General features: G+C 43.3%; 1 protein-coding gene across 1 annotated transcript in view; it reads left to right on the forward strand.

The window, feature by feature from the left end:
- The window catches only part of LOC102283468 (collagen alpha-4(VI) chain-like), a 121,320-nt gene that overhangs the window by 62,779 nt on the left and 34,838 nt on the right, over positions 1–23,703 (forward strand). Inside the window, 12 exon segments of the mRNA XM_070364681.1 lie at positions 307–369; positions 2,156–2,218; positions 3,177–3,239; positions 4,267–4,329; positions 6,904–6,954; positions 12,806–12,841; positions 12,947–13,009; positions 14,933–14,995; positions 16,156–16,191; positions 18,539–18,575; positions 22,506–22,517; positions 22,606–23,099. Coding sequence (XP_070220782.1) covers positions 307–369; positions 2,156–2,218; positions 3,177–3,239; positions 4,267–4,329; positions 6,904–6,954; positions 12,806–12,841; positions 12,947–13,009; positions 14,933–14,995; positions 16,156–16,191; positions 18,539–18,575; positions 22,506–22,517; positions 22,606–23,099 — 1,044 coding nt within the window.

The raw sequence follows: 23,703 nt of genomic DNA on the forward strand, positions 1-23,703 counted from the left end.
ACCAGTTATTATGTAAAATGGGAGTTTGGGTTGTTTAAACTAAGTGTTTTTGCTTCTATCACTAGCTTAGGTATTGGAAGGAGACTAGGAAAGAAAGTAAGAATATGATTTTTCATTTTCCCAACCAAGTAGGTGGGGCCTCCTCATTTCCTCTTCAACTCTGATCCTAGGATGACTGAACACAGACTCACAGATAGTTTTTGTCTTTCTCTTACTGCCTTCAAGTGCCATCTTGCAAGGAAAACTGCCTTCCAGGAACGCTGAAGATGCCTGGTGAACTCAACTAAGTTCTATTCATTTTGACAGGGTGTGCGTGGAGAATCTGGTGAAGAGGGCTCCCAAGGAGAGCTGGGGTCTCCAGGTTCACAGGTTGTATCACTGAACTTGTTTTTAGTGCTGAAGAATATTTGCTTGAGATTTTAACTTAGGTTCTTTGGTAGGATTTGACATATATCAGGATGATCTAGGATGCTGCCTTCCCAAAGGAAACTGCCTTCCAAAGAAAATTGTATAGCCTCTTTTTTGGGCAGGTTAAATTGCAGTGGCTAATATTTACTAAGCAATTACTATGGCCTATGTATGGCCCCAAACACTTGTATTAGCTCATTTAATCCTTCAATGGGGAAAGTTTTATCATGCCCATTTTATAGGGGAGAAATGGAGTGGGGATAGAAAAATTAGGTAAATTGGCCAAGCTCACATAGTGCTGTAAGTGACAGAGATGAGACTGAAATTTAGGCAGCCTAGTTAGAAATCTCCTGCATTGCAGACAGACACTTTACCGTCTGAGCCACAGGGGAGGCCCCAGTTATAAATCTATGCTCTTAACTACTGCCTCTGAAGCTGTGTATGCAAATTACTTAATAGTATTTACTTCATTAAAATTGGATTCAATTTTGCAGGAAAAATCAGCAAAGTGTTTATTAAGCATTAAGTATATAGAGGGTACTTTACAGATATGCCTGAGTCATTCAGGAGTTCAAGTCCAGTGGGGCATTGTAAACTATTGAGTGATAACCAGAAATTACACTTTCAGCCAGTTCTTTTGCAGTCTTCGAAGTGTAATCCAAATCTGTCATTCTATAACCCTCTTTGGAACACTTTCTGCATCTTTCTTTGGAAAGCCAAATTGTTTCCAGGGATCGTCAAAAGGAGAAATTTTAAACAACAGATTTTACTAACACATTGAATCACTCTCTATAATTTTGAAACTTGTATAAGTGGCAGATAGTCATTTGAGAAGGTTTATGCTGTCTTTTTGACTTGACTAAGGTGCTAACAAAAGAAATGGGTCATCAAAGTGTAATTACAGATTGTATGTATTTTATAATAGAAAGTATTGTCTGAGCCTAAGGGAAAACAACTGAGAAATATTTTTGGCTTTCCTTTTCCTCACTGGCTTAATTCAAATGTGGACCACTGTTGCGTTCTGGACTTCCTCTTTAAGTTCACTTTATTATATTATAAGGGGGGCTGATCATGAGTAAGATAATCCAGAAAACCTCCCTTGATTCTCGCCTTCCTACTGGGGTGTGGATATGGTGGCCTGTTTAAACAGATGATTACAATACCTCAGCCAGGAGTATAGAAGCCAGGATCAGTGCTTCTAATGGGAAAGCATTTCTCAGAATGCTGAGGAAGAATTAAAATGTCAAAAATCAGTAAAGTCAAATAGATTGGAGAGAAAACGAAGAACTCCCCAGCAATTGCCCAGTGAGATTAAGCCAGTTAAAATGTGTTTGGGTTCTTGATAATACCGGGATGCAAACTCTAGCCCTTAACCCTTGGGTGGATAAGGATACAGTTAATTTTTCAAAGGAGATCAATATCCCAGCCACTCTTTTCATTTCCCTTTTAGGGTTTAAAATTAGTTGAGTGAAAAAAAATCAATTTTTAAATTTTAGTATTCATTAGATTCAACTGAAGAAGTGGTTAAGAATATAGATACTGCTTAGATGGAGGGAGTGTGGAATGAATGAGCTGTGGGTGCCTCAGAGGGCAGTGGCTGCTAGACTCCAGTGTGATGAGTGTGATTGTGATGGGTCAGAGCCCCTTCATCTGTGCTTCCATGGGCATCCGAGGTGATTTTATGGTTACGTGGAAAATAAACAACTCTATAAAAACTGGTTGAATTTTAATGTCATCTCTGGACCAGGGACCAAGAGGAAGGCGAGGCCCACCAGGAAGTTTTGGAGAAAAAGGCTTAGTGGGTGCTCAGGTAGGTTTGACAAACTCACGGCTCAACACAGCTGCTCATTCCCCACGGCCAGTTCATAGACCTGTATGTCCCTGGACAAATAATGTAAAGATACACGGTTTGTTCTGGGATCTCTGGGTATCAGGACTTTCTAGAAATAGTTAATTTGAGGAAATAGACACTGACCACCAGCTATGTACCCTTTCTACTCTAAGGATATGTAGGATTGTGGGAATACAGTAATGAAGTAGATTCAGTATGAGCCACAGGGGTGTGTAACACAAGCTCATGCTTACCTGTAGTACAAGAAATAGTACTATCAAAGCGGCATAAATGACCGATTTATTCCTCATAAACATATAAGGAAGCATTACTTAAAATCACCCCAATTTTATAGAAGAGAAAACTGAGGCTCCAAGGGATTTAATGATTTTTCACCTGAATGGTAAGTGGCTGAACGGGCCCCCAACTTGGGTCTCTCTAGTGCCTGTGTAGTGCCTTCTCCACTTGCTATCCCGTGGGTCATAGGAGGGTCAGATCAGGTTGAAGCTGGTGGTTAGAAGTGGCCTCCTGTGGAAGGAGCATTTGAGAACAGCTTCAAAAACCCAAGCAGCACCATTTGAGCCAGGGATTAAAGTGTCTGGAGATTCAGAATGGCCCGTGCCATCTCTCTCTTGGTTGGGAAGGTCAAGTCCTATAACTGATCGTACCATTTTCGTTCTCATTTGATCATATTTTCTGTTTGGAGTGGGTAAAAGTTCATACAGTTGCCTTCTCAGTTTCTTCATCAGATGGTGTTTTTCTCTAGTAGCCAGGTGATTCCTCCAAATCTTGGCATCTGGAGTATGTGGCCTCTTGCACAGATCACCCTGCTCACTCACCTCAGTCCCCTGCTCAGAGGTCAAATGTTATGCACTTTGGAGGATAAAATTAATTGGGTCAAACATCACAGCTGATCTGGGTTGTGGTCTTATTGCAGGGGAATCCTGGGCCTCCAGGCCCAAATGGTTCAAAAGGAAAAGATGGATCAAGGGGAATGAAGGTGAGTGTCAGAAAGCTCACTCTTCCTTGTGCAACTGGATTCTTTCATGTGAGTATCTCCTTACATGATCATTTCCAGTGTGAGAGACTGATGTGCTTGGTGATCACACGACTCTTCATTACCTTGTAGTTAGATAGATGGGGACCGAGAAGGAAAGATGCTTAGACAGCCATATAGCAAGATGGACGGATAGATGGTCACATACATCAGTAGACACAGACACATCGCTAATTAGATAAACATACAGACTCACCACCAGGGTAGATTCACATTCTAACACATAGAAAAAGCTGTGGTAATATAAAATTCTGTAACTGGCGCTGCATACCTGGCTTGTTGATTTTCAGTACCAAAATCTTTACTGTAATAAAGTTATTGGTATTTCGCAAAGTCTAGAGGAAGATTTTGGAGAAGGCAATGGCACCCCACTCCAGTACTTTTGCCTAGAAAATCCCATGGACAGAGGAGCCTGGTAGGCTGCAGTCCATGGGGTTGCTACGAATAGGACACGACTGAGCGACTTCACTTTCACTTTTCACTTTCATGCATTGGAGAAGGAAATGGCAACCCACTCCATGTTCTTGCCTGGAGAATCCCAGGGACGGGGGAGCCTGGTGGGCTGCCATCTGTGGGGTCACACAGAATCGGACACAACTGAAGCGACTTAGCAGCAGCAGTCTATCTGTAAGCCAATACAGTGGGCTTCCCTGGTGACTCAGTGGTAAAGAAGCCACCTATGATCCCTGGTCGGGAATTTTCCCTGGAGAAGGAAATGGCAACCCACTCCAGTGTTCTTGCCTGGAGAATCCCAGGGACGGGGGAGCCTGGTGGGCTGCCATCTGTGGGGTTGAACAGAGTCGGACACGACTGAAGCAACTTAGCAGCAGCAGCAGCAGAGGAAGATTTGACATTAGACTGCAGGATGATGTCACGAGGACTTAAAAGGAATGTAAAATCTCTATGGAAAATGACATAAAATTGATTGAACTTAGAAAATTAACTTCATGTTTGCCTTTTATTATAAAAGGGAGAGCTTGGTGATGTAGGAGAAAGAGGACCGCCAGGTCTACAGGGACCAAGAGGGCAACCTGTAAGTCTAGTTTCTCTGTTTTGGTCTCCTGATAGAATTTCATGTTATTTGTTCTTGCTCCACAGAAAATCCTAACATTCTTGATGAAAACTTGGGGTTATGAATATGACATGCATCATCAGTAGAGCTGTTGTACATCTCTGTAGTTCAAAGATTCCCAGACTCCTTATGTCAATAAAGACTCCAAAGATATCTTGGGATTTATTGTTGGAGAGGGAGGTTCCAAAAAGACTCTTCTGTTTGACAAAGATATTTTACAAGTGTTTGAGTCTTCGAGAATACAAAGATGTTATGAACCGTTTTTTTTTTTTTTTTTTTCTGGAAAAACAAGTAAGACAGCCAATCAGAGTTGCAAACTTTTAAAGGTCCGGGTTTGATTATTCAGAGCCTGTCATCATCTTTGGAGGCCAAAGATGATCTGCAGTGCTGTGCCTTTTCACCTTAGTCATTACTCTGAAGGTGAGAGCAAGTTAGTTATTTCATGACTATTTTCAATTTACTACCTCACTGTTACAGAGTAATGCTGTCTTTCCAACTCATATTTCTGAGATTTCTTTCATTACAGTAGGAAGGACCTGCTGCTGTTTTTCCCTCAGCATTGAACTTGCATTTTTTTTTTTTTTTTTAGCAAGCAGAAGAAACAAAAACAGGCCTAAGAAGCTTAAACTTAAATGTGGAAAGGGGAAAAAAATAGGATTACTATCAAATGAGTCTACACTCAAGTCAGATGATAAGGTTAACACTGTTGATTAGACTATCTTGACTTGAAATGATGCTGGCCTGTCCCTGGAACAGGCCACGCTGGAGAGCAGTGCCTTTCTTGAAGGTGTCCCCTCAGAGGGGACGTCGCTAAAACATACAGTTGGGGCCTCTGGGGTTACAGATGCTGATGGCCTTGCATGTCCTTGAGCAGAGTGAAGCTGGAGTAAAGCAACTGAGCCTCATTCACATCTTTTTCTCCCTTTAGTAATCTATTTCTGGCAATTTTTTTTTTTTTTTTACATTATTTTTCTTTCTTTTCTAAGATTTCAAACATTCTCCCTTAGGTCATTGCCATAACTTCTGTGGCTTAAAATTAAAAAAATCTTCTCAGTTGATTTGGGTACAGTCTTTGTTCATTCAGCAAAGAATAGACAGAAAGTTCTGAGTTGACTCTTACTACAAGAGGCTCACTGTCTAAGTACACAGTATAGATCCCAGTAGAATCATCAACATTTTCGTAATTGCTGCCCTCATCACCTCTGTGTGGAATCGCACCATCACCGCTTCCACTGACATCAGTTCCGTCACCGTGACCATGACCGTCACCGTGACCAGCATCACCATCACCACCGCTACCACAAATCAGCACCGTCGAGGCCACCACCATCGCCACCACCGTCACCACTCCCCTCCCAACATCACCCGTGCTACAGCCACCGCCGGAAGCAGAACAATGGCACGAATCAAGCACGTTCCCTGTGCTTGGCGCCACGCTAAGTGCTTTCCACGCACAATTCCCCGTAGTCTTTCAAAAAAAAATCATGCTGTGTAGATGACGTTATTATCCCCATGGTATGGTTTTTCCACTAGTCATCTATGGATGTGAGAGTTGGACTGTGAAGAAAGCTGAGCGCCAAAGAATAGATGCTTTTGAACTGTGGTGTTGGAGAAGACTCTTGAGAGTCCCTTGGACTGCAAGGAGATCCAACCAGTCCATTCTGAAGGAGATCAGCCCTGGGATTTCTTTGGAAGGAATGATGCTAAAGCTGAAACTCCAGTACTTTGGCCACATCATGCAAAGAGTTGACTCATTGGAAAAGACTCTGATGCTGGGAGGGATTGGGGGCAGGAGGAGAAGGGGACGACAGAGGATGAGATGGCTGGATGGCATCACTGACTCGGTGGACCTGAGTCTGGGTGAACTCCGGGAGTTGGTGATGGACAGGGAGGCCTGGCGTGCTGCAATTCATGGGGTCGCAAAGAGTCAGACACAACTGAGTGACTGTACTGAACTGGACTGAACAGATGAGGAGGTTGAGTAACTTGGCCAAGGTCATTATAGAACCAGTGTTGTAAGTGGAAAAAAATTCAGGTCTATCTGGGTTTATATCATATGGACCACATTGGCTTCATCCACCCCTCCTCTCCAATTTGTCTTTATCCCTAGAGACTTACCAGTTCTGAAGCTTCTTCTGTTGTGATTTTATCCTGCAAACAAAGCAAATTTAGTCCAAGGGGGAACTTTGTACAGTGATTTGGCTTCCTACAACCAAGATAGCATCTTGCTGAGGTCAGAATTTTGATGAAGAGGTGATCAAAAAATTAACACACACGTGCACACACACACACACACACTTACTTATCTTGTGGTCTTTTAAAGTTTTAAACCCTTGTCCCCTCCTTATCCTGTGAAGGACATCTAGTGTTTGTGCTGTAGAGGTAGGAGAAATCTCCACCAAATCCCCCCAACCTCCGCCAAGCCCCTCTGCCTTCCCTACCTCCTTGACCTGCTGGTTTGTCCAAGAGTTCAGAGAATATTATCGACCAAGTGTTGTGGATGACCCTACAATTCATCACGTATCTTTTTCTTAGGGTCTTCCCGGTCCAGAGGGGTATGGACATCCAGGAAGAAAAGGAACAAAGGTGAGGGTTACCTGACAGATTATTCCCAGCTAAAGATGGTACTTTTTATTTTACTTCACTAGAGTAAGAGTTATTACCCAAGTGGTGTACCAGAAATGGTTCCTGTGTATTTTTTTTTTTTTTTATGACATATATCAGAGCTGCCAGAGTTCCCTCCTTAAAAAATAAAAGCTGATTTAGTCTCTCCCTTATTTAAAAAACAAATTCCTAGCCCCACCCCAGCCCTGTGCATGCCAGGACTGTTGCAACTCCTTGTCTTTGCAAATGCTCTTGCCTCTGTTTGGGATGGCCTCCCCATCTCCTTCCTTTGGACCATTTTTACTCTCGTTCTTAGACCGACTCAAGTGTCAGCTTCTTTCTGCTGATGCCCTACTGGGCTTCCCTAGACAGAAACCGTGATGTGCCCTGTGTTCCTAAGGCCCAGTGTTCGTGTCTCTACAGCAGTTTCCCCATCTAGGTTGGATTGTCATTTATCTGTGCAGCTACTTCCAGTTTGTGAACTTGCCGTCAGGCTTGCATCTTATTCATTTTTAGAAATGTTAAGTGTTTAATTTATTTATTTTAAAATTAATCTGTTTAAAAAAATTGCCGTGTGGTTGATTTACACTGCTGAGTTAGTTTCAGGTGTACAGCAAGGTGATTCCTCTATCTGTCTAAATCTCCTCTTTTTCAGATTCTTTTCCATTATAGCTTGTTACACGTTTTTGAGTATAGTACTCTGTGCTATACTGTAGACCTTTGTTGGTTATCTATTTTAGCAGTGTGTGTTAGTCACTCACTTGTGTCTGACTCTGTCCATGGAAGTCTCCAGGCAAAAACACTGGAGTGGGTAGCCATTCCCTTTTCTAGGGGATGTTCCTGACTCAGGGATTGAACCTGGGTCTCCTGCATTGCAGCAGATTCTTTACCGTCTGAACCACCAGTAAAGCCCCCACGGTTAGTAGAGTATAAATGTTAATCCCAAACTCCGCCTTTCCCCTTTGTTAAGTTTGTTTTCTATGTCTGTGAGTCTATTTCTAATAATATATTCATTTGTCTCATTTTTTAGACATTTTATTCATTTTTGTATTGCTGCAACAGAGCCTGGTGCTGAAAATAGCTGCTCAATAAGTATATTTGAATATTTCCTCCTATGAGAATCTGGTATTTTAGCAAAACTTCAGTGACAGAGGTTTTGAAGCTTGGAAGCCACATGAAGCTTGAATCAAATGTCATTCGCTACAATTATTCTGGGGGCTTCAGCCCACAAGTTACATTTCTTGTCTCATAAAATAACAAGTCACTGGGCTGTGCAGTGGTGCTCAGCTGCTGAACAGGACTCTGGGCTGACTTTTCTGCCATTCTCTTGTTTCCTCGTGGCTGCCAGATGGCACCACTGCCATTTTATTGAGCAGAAAAGAGCCCTGCGTGCCGTAAGTGCTTAGTAAATACCTGTGGAATGATGGAACATCTTCAGTTTAGCCTTGTCAGTGTGCAGATAAGAGTATGGAGATTCAGAGAAGTGAAGTGACCTACCTAAGGTCACACAGCTTGAGCCAGATCTGAGTGTAGAAGGTAGCCTTTGGAGCCCCATCCTGGCAAATTATATCTTTCTTCTCTAAGCTAGAGTTTGCATAGAAAGGATGCTGGAATTCAAACCGGCATGTTTGGAGCCAGATGCCAGCTGTGAGCTAGCACGGGGGCCGTCCGTGCTCACCGTGATACAGTCTGCTGTGGGGCAGAGGGCTGCAGTTTGCGCTTGCTGCGTTTTCTCCTGGCAGGACGCCGCAGTCTCCCTCAGGCTCTTATCCTGCCTGGCCCACTGCCTTTTCCTGGCTGGCTCACTCTTCTCCCCTCCAATTTGACGACCTCATACCCACCTTTCTCCCCTCAAGCCTCCAAGACCTGCTTCGTCGTCTCCATTTTCAGCAGGTGACTGTGCCTCCTGTTTCATTAAGTAAGTAGATCATTGAGGAGAAAACCGCTACGTGCACCCACCGCTGCAAAGGCCGCCTGCTTGCCTCCAAGCTTGCGTGTCCAGCCTTCCTTGCACTGCCCTGCATCAGAGTCTGTGCCGTTATCTGTCTGTGAGCCTCCTCTTGCCTCCTGTGGACCGAATTCCATTCCTTTTTTTTTGGCTTCCTTAAAGCCCTGGCTCTTGCAGCAGTCACCTTTCTTTCCTGCATCATTACATTTTCTTCCCTCGCCATAGACCATTCCCATCAGTATACAAACAGGTGGAAATATCCCTCATCTAAAACAAACAAACAAACAAATTAAAGAAAAACACCCAAACCAAAAAAAAAAAAACAAAAAACCAAACCCCCTCACTTAACTAGACTCCCATTGCCCCATTCCTCTCCTATAAAACTCTCGGAAGGAGCAGTCTGTATTAGTGGTTCTTACACAGGGGTGATTTTACCCTCCAGGGGGCATCTGGCAGTACCTAGAGATGTTTTGGTTATCTGAACTGGGGCAGGGATGCTGCTGGCATCTAGTAGGTGGAGACCAGAGATGCCGTTTTATGCTGTTTGATAGCCCTTCATGGCTAACAGCCATCAGGTCTAAAATGTCAGTAGTGCCTCGGTTTGGAAACACCACCTTCTTCCCTCTGGTTCTCTGCAACTGATGACAGTTGAGCCTTCACTCCATGGCCCTCCCCTCTCGCGACATCTGCTTCAGTCGTGGTAAATGTATGCTGCGTTTGAGGGACAGTGGTGCTAAGTCCAGCGGTCAGTTCTTTGCCCGAATTGTGCTACATGTCTCAGCGGCATTTGGCAGAGATGATCACAAGGGCTTGATCTTTAAACCTTTCCCGACCCAACTTCCAGCACACACTACTTCCTTGGTTGTCACTGGCTGCTCTTGCCTGGACCTTCTCAATGTTCTAGAGCACTAAATGTTGAAGACTCGAGGTGACTCTATCCTCACGTTTCTCTCCCTCCTTAGTTACTCCTGAGATGACCTGGCTGATGGAGTCAAGTGCCATCCACCCTCCAATCTTCAGTTTATTTCTCTAGCCTGAACCAGTCTCTTAAGTTCCAAATACGTTTCCCTTGGTTATCTAATAGGTACATGAAAATTGGCATGTCCCAACCAACTTTTTTCTTCTTCTTTCATTTTATAATCTTTTATTATGGAAAAATCCAAACATATATATAAGTGAAGATACAAATGGAATGATCCCTCTTCCGATGTACACATTACCTAGTTCAAACAATGCAAAACACTTGGCCAGTTTAGTTTTGTTTTGTTTGTGGTCTCACCCACTTTTATTCACCCCTCTCCCAATTATTTGAAGTAAATCCCTGGTAGTGTATCAGTTCGGTTCAGTCGTTCAGTCATGTCCAACTTTTTGCGACCCCATGGACTGCAGCACGCCAGGCCTCCCTGTCCATCACCAACTCCCAGAGCTTGCTCAAACTCATGTCCATCGAGTCGGTGATGCCATCTAACCATCTCATCCTCTGTCGTCCCCTTCTCCTCCTGCCCTCAATCTTTCCCAGCATCTAGGTCTTTCCTAATGAGTCACTTCTTCCCATCAGGTGGCCAAAGTATTGGAGTTTCAGCTTCAGCATCAGTCCTTCCAATGAATATTCAGGACTGTATAGTTCATGCATAAATATTTCAGCTTGCATCTCTAAATAGCCTTTAAAAATGTACAATACCATCATCACACCTGCGTGCCTGCTAAGTCACTTCAGTCGTGTCCGACGCTTTGCGACCTATGGACTGTAGCCTACCAGGCTTCTCTGTCCATGTGATTTTCCCAGGCAAGAATACTGGAGTGGGTTGCCATTTCCTTCTCCAGGGGGTCTTCCCGACCCAGAGATGGAATGTGCTTCTCTTACGTCTCCTTCATTGGTACTGGCAGGCGGGTTCTTTGCCACCAGTGTCACCTGGGGAGCAATGATGCTGATGGCTTACTGTGAATGGTGCCACCAGATTCCCCGTCTCTGAAGCATAAAATTTCACTCTGGGACCAAAGACAGTCTCAGGCACCAAGAGCTTTGTGAGGCAAAGATTTTTATTTAAAGTGAAAGTGAAAAAGAAAAAGTGAAAAGTCATGTCTGACTTTTCATGAAAAAAAGAAAAAGTGAAAAAAGTTTCTTGCACAGACATCAGAAGGGGGTCGAAGAGTACCCACCCCCCCACTATTTTAAGCAGGGCATTGGGTACTTCTCAGCTGATGGCTGAGAATAGAGAAAAAGAATACCTCAAGGTCGTAAGAGCTCCACCCAACCCTCCCCCAAGGCAGACATCCTAAGATAACCAGCCCGAGACTAGCCAGGGAGAACGGGTTCTGAGCAACGTCTCAGACCAAGATATACCATTGCTGTGGAATCAGGGGGACAAGTCTTGAGATATGGGTTTCCATGCAAGATGTGCTATAATTATAATCGTTAACATAGAGTCTAAGAAAAGCATTTCCATTAGTAAGACACTGTCTCACTCTGTAATTATCAACTCCAGACCTAAAGAAAGGCCTGTTCTCAGGCAAGATACATTGTTGCACACGGCTTAAGGAAAGCATGAGGAGAATGTTCACCTCCTCCTGAAAGGTCCCTGGACTCTGGGCCAAAGTTATCTCTCTGAATCCTTTAGTATCATCAAACATGCAGTCAGTCAAAACTGATTCACCTGCCCTTCACCCTGCCTTCCCCAGCATGGGAAGTAGAGACTACATCCTGCCAGTTACTCAAGACAGGTGCTTGTTTCATCTTTAATAAGTCTCCTTTTCTCCCTGCCTGCGTTTAATCCATCAGCAAATGAGGGTGAGTCTATCTTCAAAATACATACATGGGATGAGATTTCATCCCATCTTACCACGGCCAGTGCTGCCCCTGGGCTGAGCCAGCATTAAGCGCACTACCTTAATGAGGGTCATCACCACCTGACTGTTCTCCCTGCCTCTGCGCTTCTGGTTAGCTCTGCTTGAAGGAACCAGAGCCATGTTTAAAATACAGAGTCAGATCATGTCACTTCTTTACTCACAGCCCAGCCATGGCTCCTGATGGCTTTCAGAGTTAGCCACACTGTTCTGTGACCTGCACGACTCTCTGCAGTCCACCCTCCCCACACCCTTGTTCTGTTTCACTGTTCCTCAGACTTGGCGCCTGTTCATACTCCTGTTTATGGTTTTCACACACTCCTTCCTCTGCCTGGATGCTCTTCTTTGGCACATCTGTTTGGCTTGCTTCCGTAATTCTCACTGGAAGAATAATAGAAGAATTTTGCCACCTCTCCAAAATGGTTTTGCCTGACTCGTCACCCCTACACGTCATTATCTGTTCCTTAATCCTTTTTTCCGGAATAGCATTGATCTTACCCTGTCAGACTGTATGTCTCTCTCTCACTAGCAGGTAAGTTCCTTGATGACAGGATCTTTGTTCTGTTTACCATGGAATTCCCAATGCCTAGAGACGTCTGGCAGACAGTAGGTGCTAAATACATACTCATTGACTGAATGATTGCTTGGTAGTAGTATGTCTTTGGTCTGACAGTGATCACCTACTTTCCTGCAGCAATTTAGTGCCCCTTCCCTTGGTTTCCATTGGATCATACCTCTGGTTACTTAAACTGATAGATAAAAAATGCACAAGGAGAAAGTTTTGTTATACAATACATCAAGGAAGGAGGAGGAATTTGTAAAAATCATGTGCACATTGTTTTGCGTTGAATTGTAGAAGGGAAATACAGCCACTTGGGAGGAGCTGAAGATAACAGCCGTTGTGATCATTGTTTTTACTGGCACTGGTTTCTGAGTCTGTTTCCTCAAAATTGTAGTTCCTTCTTTTCCCCCCAACGAATGTCAAAGAAAGCCTTAATCATATGACACTAAACAAAGCCCTTATCTCGTTTCTGACACTAGGGTGAACCTGGATTTCCTGGCTACCCTGGTGCACAAGTAAGAAGATATCTTTTTGGCCCTGATATCTGGTATGCAGTGTGTGTCATTTGTTTGTCCTTTATTTTTCTTTACACTCATGGTTCTGCTTTTGATTCTATTAAGGGAGAAGATGGTGACCCAGGCCACCGAGGAGAGAAGGGGGCAAAGGGAATCAGAGGGAAGAGGGTAAGAGCCAAAGGAATTTCCCCATGTCTACAAGAGGCCACATCGTGACTCACAGGACTCCATTTCTCCTGGGTTAATGGGTTTTTTAGCAGAAAGCCCATGTCCTCCTCAGAATATTCTACACCTTTCTTGGTCACTCCCCGCTTAATGATAATTAATAAATTATCATTTATCATCTGAATGTAAGTGCAGCTCACCAAACCATAACACAGAAAATTCAAGTTGGAGTTTCAGTTATGCAGTATCAATCTTTTAAAGACAGTTTCAGGGGTACCCTTGTCTTTGATAAATCTAGATGGTTTGCAGGACAAACATTACTGTTTCTTTAAGATTCTTCTAAGCCTTGACTTTCTCTTAGGTATTCTAGGACTAGACTCTCAAGAATGTGGCTGCCATCTTGGTGGACTTGGAGTCATGTTTCCTCTGTAGTTTGGGGATTCTGCATGAAAACCATTAAAATCTTCAGGTTTGGAAGATTCTGTCTTGAAGATCCACAGTCACTCACAGCCCTTCTTGGAAAAAGTAATTGGTGGATACCCCACACCTAGGTAGTGCTTAGCTGATGGATAGGGGCTTCCCTGGTGGCCCAGACGGTAAAGAATCTGCCTGCAATGTGGGAGAAAGATCCTTGGAGACTGATCCTTGGGTTGAGAAGATCCCCTGGAGAAGGGAATGGCTACCCACTCCAGTGTTCTTGCCTGGAGAATTCCAGGGACAGAGGAGCCTGGCATGGAGTAGTAAAGAGTCAGACATGACTGAGTGACTAACACTTCCACATTAGGGAGTTAGGTCTTTTGGGAAAAGAACACGGACTAGGGTTCAGTGTAGAAAAGAAGAATGGAAAGATAGTGTGTATTATCTGGGCACTTTATGATTGGCATTTTCATAGACTGGCAAGGACATAAAGAAAAATTTGATCTGTGTCTAACCTGACTTACTATTGGCTAATATTGTTGTTCAGTCACCAAGTCATGTTTGACTCTTCATGACCACATGGACTGCAGCACTCCGGGCTTCCCTGTCTCTCACCATCTCCTGGACTTTGCCCATGTTCATGCCCATTGAACTGGTGATGCCACTCAACCTCTCATCCTCTGTTGCCTTCTTCTCCTTCTGCCTTCAATCTTTCCCAGCATCAGGGTTTTTTTCCAATGAGTCAGCTGTTTGCATCAGGTGGCCAAAGGACTGGAGCTTCAAACTTCAGCATCAGTCCCTCCTATGAATATTCAGGGTTGATTTCCTTTAAGATGGACTGGTTTGATCTCCTTGCTGTCCAAGGGACTCTCAGCAGTCTTCTCCAGCACCACAGTTCAATCAAAAGCATTAATTCTTCAGTGCTCTGCCTTCTTTATGGTCCTGCTCTCACATCTGTACATGTACTGGAAGGACCACAGCCTTGACTATACTGGCTAATATTACCTTTCTCAGTTAAATTTCTCTCTCCTGTTTAAAATTTAAAAAGATAAAGTGTCAGTTACATGCAGATAATTCAGTATCAGTTCAAATACCTGTAAGATGAGCAGCGAGTCCATGGACAGCATAGACTGCTTCTGAGACACTAAAAATCAGAAGCTAATAGGAACTTTTCCTTTCTCTTGATGCCTGACCCTCAATACTCATTTCCTGCATTCATTTAATTATGTGACGAGTCTCAGCTGAGGACTGAGACATAGGGTAAGACTCTGGAAGTATTTGTGCGAAGGCACACATATTGACTCCGGTTAAGTATGTACGGTGGGGACTCAAGTGGTTCTCACAGAGATGCCTCCCCCCGGTCTGCATGTCTCACTCCACTAACTGGTCCACAACAGACTCATTAGACCTCGCATCTAAGGACTACTTGGAATCTCAAAGTGGGCCTATTGGTCGTAATCAAGTCGTGTTCAAGGGGGGCGCTTACTCCTTTGGTTTGGTCATTTTCAGGGTAAGGCTGGACTTCCTGGATTTGCTGGAACTCGAGGTGACCCAGGCCCTCCAGGACCGGTGGTAACATGGACTTCTGTTTTCTTTTATTTGAAAATAACAGTGATCAAGGATTTGGTGAGAGGCATCTCTAAGAAGAAATAAACGTTTAAAACGCGCAGGAGGAGCTTTATAGGGAATAGGCCAGTCTTGCTTTAGAGGACCTTAGCTTCAAGTCCTTACACAATATGGTATTTATTAAATATAGATATTTTGACTTAAATGTGGGGAAGATGTTAGGGTGCCTGAAGATTCATGAATCTGTCTAAATGCAAAAATAATACGTAAAGTTCACTGGAGAGTGAGCTTATCATTGTAAACAAGATGAGTGACGGCATTTATGCAAAAACCAGAAAGAAATCCTAACAAAATATGACTTTTATAAAATCTTTCCTGAACTGACAATGTTACAGGTCCACAGATATTTGTAAAATTCCCTGGAAGGTCACTTGGTAGGAAAGAAAAAACCTTGAGGTGATTGTAATTTTGCATTATGCTTCATCCTATGAGGCCAGACGTCATCCATGCAGGAAGGTGCAGGGAGTCAGCAGTGGGTTGAACCTGCAGCCTTCACTGCAGTTTAGTGCTTGCTGGAGAGGTGCACAAAAATCTTAAAGATAGATTCAAAAATCTTAAAAGTAGGAGGGCCACCATGCCCATTTTACAGATGGAGAAACAAAGGCTGAGGAGGTTATAGTGAACTGCAGGAAGTCACAACTGACTACCTCACAGAGCCCAAATAAGAACAGAGAGCTTCCGAGTCCCAGGGTGGCTGGAGTTGGGCGGGTCTGTTGGGACGGTTTCCAGGGGAGACTTGTGTGTGCTCGAGAACAGATAGGGTGGTGGTGGTGGCAGGGGAGGGAAAGGAGAGGGCTGGGGTCCACTTTAGAATCTTGAATGACCTTTTCCTGATTCTAATCCTCAACTGTGGCCTGGTCTCAAAATGACCTGGTCTCTTAAGGGTCTTTCTGTAGCATCTCCCTGGGCACCCTGAACTCTGAGGTCTGGGACACCTCTCCTAGACACTCTGAACTCCTTCCTTAAGGAGTCAGACAGAACTTCAGGCCCTAAAGGGGTAGTCTCTGTACCTTGGTAAACTTTCTCAAGTTCTCTTGCCAAGTCTTCAGAATAATGTGTTGGGCTTCCAAGATCTTGCGTTTGAAACCCATTTCTGTCTTTTCCAGGGCATCAAGGGTCCCAAAGGTGTGGTAGATATGATGGTAGGTAAAGATTTTTTTTTTTCATATTTTCAAGGATCTTTCTTATTTCTTCAGACATACAAAGCATAGTTATTTTATATTCTCTGTCTGATTATTCTGGTATCTTAAATGGCTATAGAATCTGTTGTTTCTCCTGGGTGTGAATATTTTAATTCTAAACTTTATTTTTTCAAAAACACAAAAATTTCCACCTTTGCAAGATAGAAATCTTAAAAATTCTTTAATTTCTCCTCTTGTAAGTTCTCTTGATACTTTAAAGTTTATAGACTTTACTCTAGTTGATTATAGCCAAATCAAGTAAAAGGAACAGAATAATATTTTAAATATTTAAACAATATTTTAAAGAGTAGAATAATATTTTAAATCTGGATGTTTTTGACTAATACTGGTTGGCATGAAAGGAAGACTTTGAGGTCTACTTGGGATGATCCCCTGGAGAAGGGAAAGGCTACCCACTCCCATGTTATGGCCTGGAGAATCTCATGGACTGTATAGTCCACGGGGTTGCAAAGAGTTGAACACGACTGAGAGACTTTCACTTCCTTTCACTTTTCACCCCTGTGCAAAAAACAAACAAGCTTTTTTGGTGAGGTGCAAAAATTGCTTATACAGACTCACTTCATTCTCTAACACGTATATATGGAACCTAGAAAAATGGCACTGAAGAATTTATTTACAGGGCAGCAGTGGAGAAACAGACAAAGAGAATAGACTTATGGACATGGGGAGAGGGGAGGAGAGGGTAAGATGTATGGAAAGAGCAACAAGGAAACTTACATTACCATATGTAAATAGATAGCCAACGGGAATTTGCTGTATGATGCAAGGAACTCACTCTTGCCTGGAAAATCCCATGGATGGAGGAGCCTGGTAGGCTGTAGTCCTTGGGGTTGCTAAGAGTTGGACACGACTGAGTGACTTCACTTTGACTTTTCACTTTCATGCATTGGAAAAGGAAATGGCAACCCATTCCAGTACTCTTGCCTGGAGAATCCCAGGGACGGGGGAGCCTGGTGGGTTGCTGTCTATGGGGTCGCACAGAGTGGGACATGACTGAAGTGACTTAGCAGCAGCAGCAGGGAACTCAAACAGGGCTCTCTGTATCAACCTAGAGGAGTGGGTGGGGAGGGAGATGGGAGGGAGGTTCAAAAGGGAGGGGATACATGTCTACCTGTGGCTGATTCATGTTGAGGTTTGACAGCAAACAGCAAAATTCTGTAAAGCAATTATCCTTCAATAAAAAATAAATTAAGTAAAAAACTTGCTTATGGAGTATTTATAAGCCAACACATAGTATAGTAGGTGGAGAAGGCAATGGCAACCCACTCCAGTACTCTTGCCTGGAAAATCCCATGGACAGAGGAGCCTGGAAGGCTGCAGTCCATGGGATTTCGAAGAGTCAGACATGACTGAGCGACTTCACTTTTACTTTTCACTTTCATGCATTGGAGAAGGAAATGGCAACCCACTCCAGTACTCTTGCCTGGAGAATCCCATGGATGGAGGAGCCTGGTAGGCTGTAGTCCTTGGGGTCGCTAAGAGTTGGACACAACTGAGTGACTTCACTTTGACTTTTCACTTTCATGCATTGGAGAAGGAAATGGCAAGCCACTCCAGTGTTCTTGCCTGGAGAATCCCAGGGACGGGGGAGCCTGGTGGGCTGCCATCTATGGGGTCGCACAGAGTCAGACACAACTGAAGTGACTTAGCAGTATAGTAGAGGCCACTGTGTCTTATGGCGCACCTGAAAAGGATTTCAGCCTTATGGTTATTTTTCACGTCCCAGGTACAAAAGTACAGTGGTGGGAGGTAGGGAAGGGTGTGGAGCAACTGAGGAGCAGAACGTAATGGGGTCGGTTGGAGAAGAGGACAGAGCAGAGAGGAAGGGGTCAAGGGAGCAATGAAGGTTCCTAGGGGAGGTGCTGAGGGTAGAACGTCTTGGCTGTCGCTCTGAAGAAATGTTACAGGAGTCACTAATGTAGAGACCCAAGAATTGAAGGCATTCCTCTGCTTTTTGTGCTGAGATTCCTGGATTAAACTTCTTCAAAATCAAATTTGATTCCATTCCTTTGTTAAGCAGATAAAAAAAAAAAAAGAAGGGTTCCCCTTATCTACCTGTCTCTAATAATATGGGCAGTGTATTAGATATAAAATATTTAAAATGTCCACTGGATCCAGAAATATAACTTCCTGGAAAGTTTCATCTGCTGTGACAAATTTTGGGTTTTCTGTTGTGGATTAAAAAGCATCAGATAGGCACTGATTCCTTATAAGGTTTCTAAGTTATGAGGTTGAGGAGGAATATGCTTCAAATTAAATAATCTTTATTTTACCATCTTTCTAACAGCCTTGTGAAATCATCAAGTTTGCTCGTGAAAATTGCCGTAAGTTGTTACAAAGCCTCAAAAGGAGCCAGCACTGTGAAGTGGGGATGGATCATGCTTTGGGAGCATAAGTCACCTGGGATTTGGAGAAGCATGGCCCATCTCGGGAGGGTCTTTTATAATTTATAATATATTCGGCTCAGTTCCCCCTTGGGTAAGTAACCTTCTTCAACGTGATCTCAGCAATGAAGTGGATGATATGGAGAACAGTATGGAGGTTCCTTAAAGAACTAAAAACAAAGCCACCACACTATCCTACAACCCCACTCTTGGGTGTGTATCTGGAGAAAACCATACTTTAAAAAGATACACGCACCCCAGTGTTCATTACAGCACCATTTACAGTAGTCAAGACATGGAAGCAACCTAGATGTCCATCAAGAGATGAATGGATAAAAAAATGTGGTATTATAGTGACGTGGTCATATTAAGTGAAGTCAGACAGAGAAAGACAAATCTCATATGATATCCCTTATATGTGGCATCTAAGAAAAAAAGTTACAAATGAACTTCTTTACAAAATAAAAATAGACCCACAAACATGAAACAAACTTACGGTTACTGAAGGGGAAATGGGGAGGAACAAATTAGGAATTTGGGATTAATATACTGCTATTTATAAAATAACCAACAAGGACCTACCATATATAGCACAGGGAATTATACTCAATATTTTGTAATAACCTACAAGGGAAAAATATGAAAAAGAATATGTACACACGTGTGTATAACTGAATTACTTTGTTGTACACCTGAAATTAACATGACATTATGAATAAACTATACTTCAATAAAATGAAGTTAAGACACATGAAATGGATAAAAGGCACGGTATCTCAACAGCAAAGAAGAATCCCACTGCAGCATGGCATCTCACACAGTGATAGCTGGACACTTGCACTTCTTGCTGCTTCTTAACACAAAACAGGCAAAGAGAAGCTCTGTTCTTTTATTTCATCCATTAAGCAAGGGAGATCAACAAGGAGCCTTCAGTAACTAATGGGTCCTTTTAAATTGACATTTATGTTTTAAAAATGAAACTATGAATCCTCAAATCTTAAGTAATGCTTGTCACGTTCCCAGATTGAAATTCATTGAGTGTCTTCAGTGTACTCCAGGATATTTGCACCTATAATATACACTGGCATTGGGAAGTGAACATGAACTTGGCAAGTTGCTTAGTTTGGGTTTTCTCCCAAGCCATCCCACCCCTCTTACACTAAATCTCCCATGTTCTGTCCACTCCCATTCAGTTGCTGTTCAGAAAGATTCTGGATTTTTCTTCTCCTAGAAATCATAAAGAATAATACCATTATCTTGACCACAAAGGAAAAAAGTTTCAAAGTTAAAGGTGAAACTCCTTTTACATTCAGAAGCATTGTGAAGTAAAAAATAAACAGAAAAAAAGTGGGAAAACATATGCAATATAAGCCATGAATCCAGGGAAACGCTCTAACTTCCTTACTCCATCATGCTGAAATATATAAAATCCCAGCTACTCAATCATTTTCATCTACAAAAACAGGCACTTCATAATTTGCTAAACCTGAATGTAAAAAACCCTTTTAGATTGAAAATGGGTCAGCCTCATGAATGGAGGATTCAGGAAAGAAAAATTACAACATATCTGTAATAATGGTTGACTTCATAAGCAGTCAAAGAATACAAATTAAAATAAGATATTTTTTGTTTCAAATTGGAAATATTTTTAAGATGAGAAAAAAGTCCCTATCCAAGGTTGAGAAATGTAGGCATGTCAATTGGCACAACTTTTCTGAAAAGCCACTGGACAATATATTTATCAAAAGCCATAATTGTAGAGACTCATTTGGGGCTGTAATTGGACAGATATGCAAGGTTCAAGTATTCTCATCACAAAGGGATGTTGGCACAACACATCATAGTTCTCCAGATGATATTGCTCTAAATTTATTGATGGAAAGAATAGATGTTCATCATATATGAAGTGAAAAAAGATTCAGTATAGAACATATCATAAGCCCCAAGTCTTATAAAATAAAACAAAGCATGTATTGTTGTTGTTTAATTGTGTCCAACCCTTTGCAACCCCATGGACTGTAGCCTGCCAGGCTCCTCTGGATTTCCCTCCATGGGATTTCCCAATCAAGAATACTGGAGTGGGTTGCCATTTCCTTCTCCAGGGATCTTCCTGACCCAGGGGTTGATCTCAAGTCTCCTGCATTGACAGGTAGATTCTTTACTGCTAAGGCACCATGGCAGCCCCAAACAAATTATACATATATACATACATATGTATGTGATAAATTAAGGGTGATTTTAACTTTTGTTTTCTAGTATCTTCCATTAAAATATATTGCTTGTGTATACACATTTATACATAATATGTGCACCATATTAATAATTGTTATTAATAATATCTCAATACATAAATTAATAAACAATAATATAATATTAATACTTGGGCTTCACTAGTGGCTCAGAGAGTAAAGAATCTGCCTCAATGTGGGAGACCCAGGTTCAATTCCTGGGTCAGAAGAACCCCTGGAGAAGGGAATGGTAACCCACTCCAGTATTCTTGCCTGGAGAATCCCATGGACAGAGGAGCTTGGTGGGCTATAGTCCACAGAGTCACAAAGAGTTGGACATGACTGATCAGCTAATACACACAATATTAATACTTAATTACTAATATTACTATATTTTATTATAGATATGGTTTAAGATAGGTGTGTATATAAATATGTGTGTGTGTATATAGTTTCCGAGTAGCTCAATGTATTATATTTAAGTTCAGTACAGTGTGACTCAGCTCAAAAGCAGGGACACAAACATAGTTCTTGAATCAGAGCCTGAGACAGTCAGTCTGGAGTTGGTGGAGTGCCATGGTGCTCAGGGGTACAGGCTCTTTATTATATAACATATAATAATATAAATTATGTATTATAATATCAGTCAGTTCAATTCAGTTCAGTCGCTCAGTCGTGTCCAACTTTTTGCAACCCCATGAATCGCAGCACGCCAGGCCTCCCTGTCCAACACCAACTCCCGGAGTTCACTCAGACTCATGTCCATCGAGTCAGTGATGCCATCCAGCCATCTCATCCTCTGTCGTCCCCTTCTCCTCCTGCCCCCAATCCCTCCCAGCATCACGGTCTTTTCCAATGAGTCAACTCTTCACATGAGGTGGCCAAAGTACTGGAGTTTCAGCTTTAGCATCATTCCTTCCAAAGAAATCCCAGGGCTGATCTCTTTCAGAATGGACTGGTTGGATCTCCTTGCAGTCCAAGGGACTCTCAAGAGTCTTCTCCAACACCACACTTCAAAAGCATCAATTCTTCGGCACTCAGCCTTCTTCACAGTCCAACTCTCACATCCATACATGACCACTGGAAAAACCATAGCCTTGACTAGACGAACCTTTGTTGGCAAAGTAATATCTCTGCTTTTCAATATGCTGTCTAGGTTGGTCATAACTTTCCTTCCAAGGAGTAAGCGTCTTTTAATTTCATGGCTGCAGTCACCATCTGCAGTGATTTTGGAGCCCAAAAAATAAAGTCTGACACTGTTTCCACTGTTTCCCTCTGACGCTGGGGCAGGGGTGCTCTTTCCCATATCACCTAATGACCCAAGATGTCTGTCAAGCTTCAGCCAGCAGGTAAAGAAAGGAAAAGTATACTTGTTTGGAGTAAGATGCTATCCCACTGAGAAATGCAGTCTTTGTTCCAGGCAGCCACATACCCAGTCAAAGACTGGGGTTCTTTTACTATGGGGAAAAGGGGGGGAGTGGATATTGGAGAGCAAGCTGAGGTCTCTGCCACACTCAGGTGGGAGTCATAGAGGCTTGAATTTCTCAGAGGAGATGGTTTTCATATCAATGCTGGCAAAAGTGTCTTTGCCTATGTCAATTAACAATGTCCTCTTTTCTCTCCCAAATCATTTCCCTTCCAGCCTGTTCAGCAGGTAAATAACATTTGTTAATATTCATTCTGGCCTTCACCCATGTACAGGCATCGCAGACAGTCCTAAATCTGTGTCTCCACATGTCTAGGTGTTTCCAAATGCCCAGCGTTCCCGACCGAGGTGGTCTTCGCCTTGGACATGTCAGATGACGTCTCCCGGTTGGATTTTGAGAGGATGAGAGACATTTTACTGTCTCTGCTGATGAAGATGGAAATCAGTGGGAGTAACTGCCCCGTGGGTGCACGGGTGGCCATTGTCTCCTACAGCAACAGAACCGATTACCTGGTTCGCCTCTCTGACCACAAGGCAGGGCCCGCGCTCCTGCAGGTGGTCAGGGGGCTGTCGCTGGCAGGGTCATCTGGCAGCCGGCGCCTTGGGGACGCCATGAGGTTTGTGGCTAGACATGTATTCAAGCGCGTGCGTGCGGGCCGCCTCCTGAGGAAGGTGGCAGTGTTCTTCCAGGCGGGCCTGACCCTGGATGCAGGTTCTATTAGCACCGCCATGCTAGAGCTCAGTGCGCTGGACATCGCTGCTGCGGTCATCACCTTCACGGAGGACCACGGCCTCCCGGATGCCCTGCTGGTGAGTGTGGGACTGAGGCTGGCAGGGGTCCAGGGGTTAGTGCTTACCCTGTGGGGAGTGAGAGCTGCTCAGGGGAAGAATTCTCCAGAAACTGATGTATGTGTGTGTGTGGGAGACAGGTGCAGGGTTAGGGGGATGTCTCGTTACAGACTCTGCTGCCAGCGTTACTGCTGGTGCCTAGTGGCCATCCTTGGAGTAGCCATCGAGTATATACTCCATGCCTTGTGCCTTTTAAAGAGTCTTATTGAACTCCTCTCAAACTCTATAAGGTAGATGTCATCGTAGAGCTCCATTTCAGAGATGAGAATACTGAGGCTTAGACAGGTTAAGTATGTCATCACAGGTCAAATGTCTTGTTAGGTGCTGGCCGATTTTTATCTACCTTAATAGCTGGTGCTTACCCACTCTGCTAACCTGTATGATGAGGCGGGGGGTTGGGGGTGGTCCACCGACTGTAATTTATGTTCTCCGTTTTACTTGGGATATAAAACCCATGGGGGCTTACCTGGTGGCTCAGTGGTAGAGAATCCACCTGACGCAGGCTCGATCCCTGGGTTGGGAAGATCCCTGGAGGAGGAAATGGCAACCCACTCCAGTAATCTTT

Source organism: Bos mutus, chromosome 1 (assembly GCF_027580195.1).
Source record: "Bos mutus isolate GX-2022 chromosome 1, NWIPB_WYAK_1.1, whole genome shotgun sequence".
NCBI lineage: Eukaryota > Metazoa > Chordata > Mammalia > Artiodactyla > Bovidae > Bos > Bos mutus.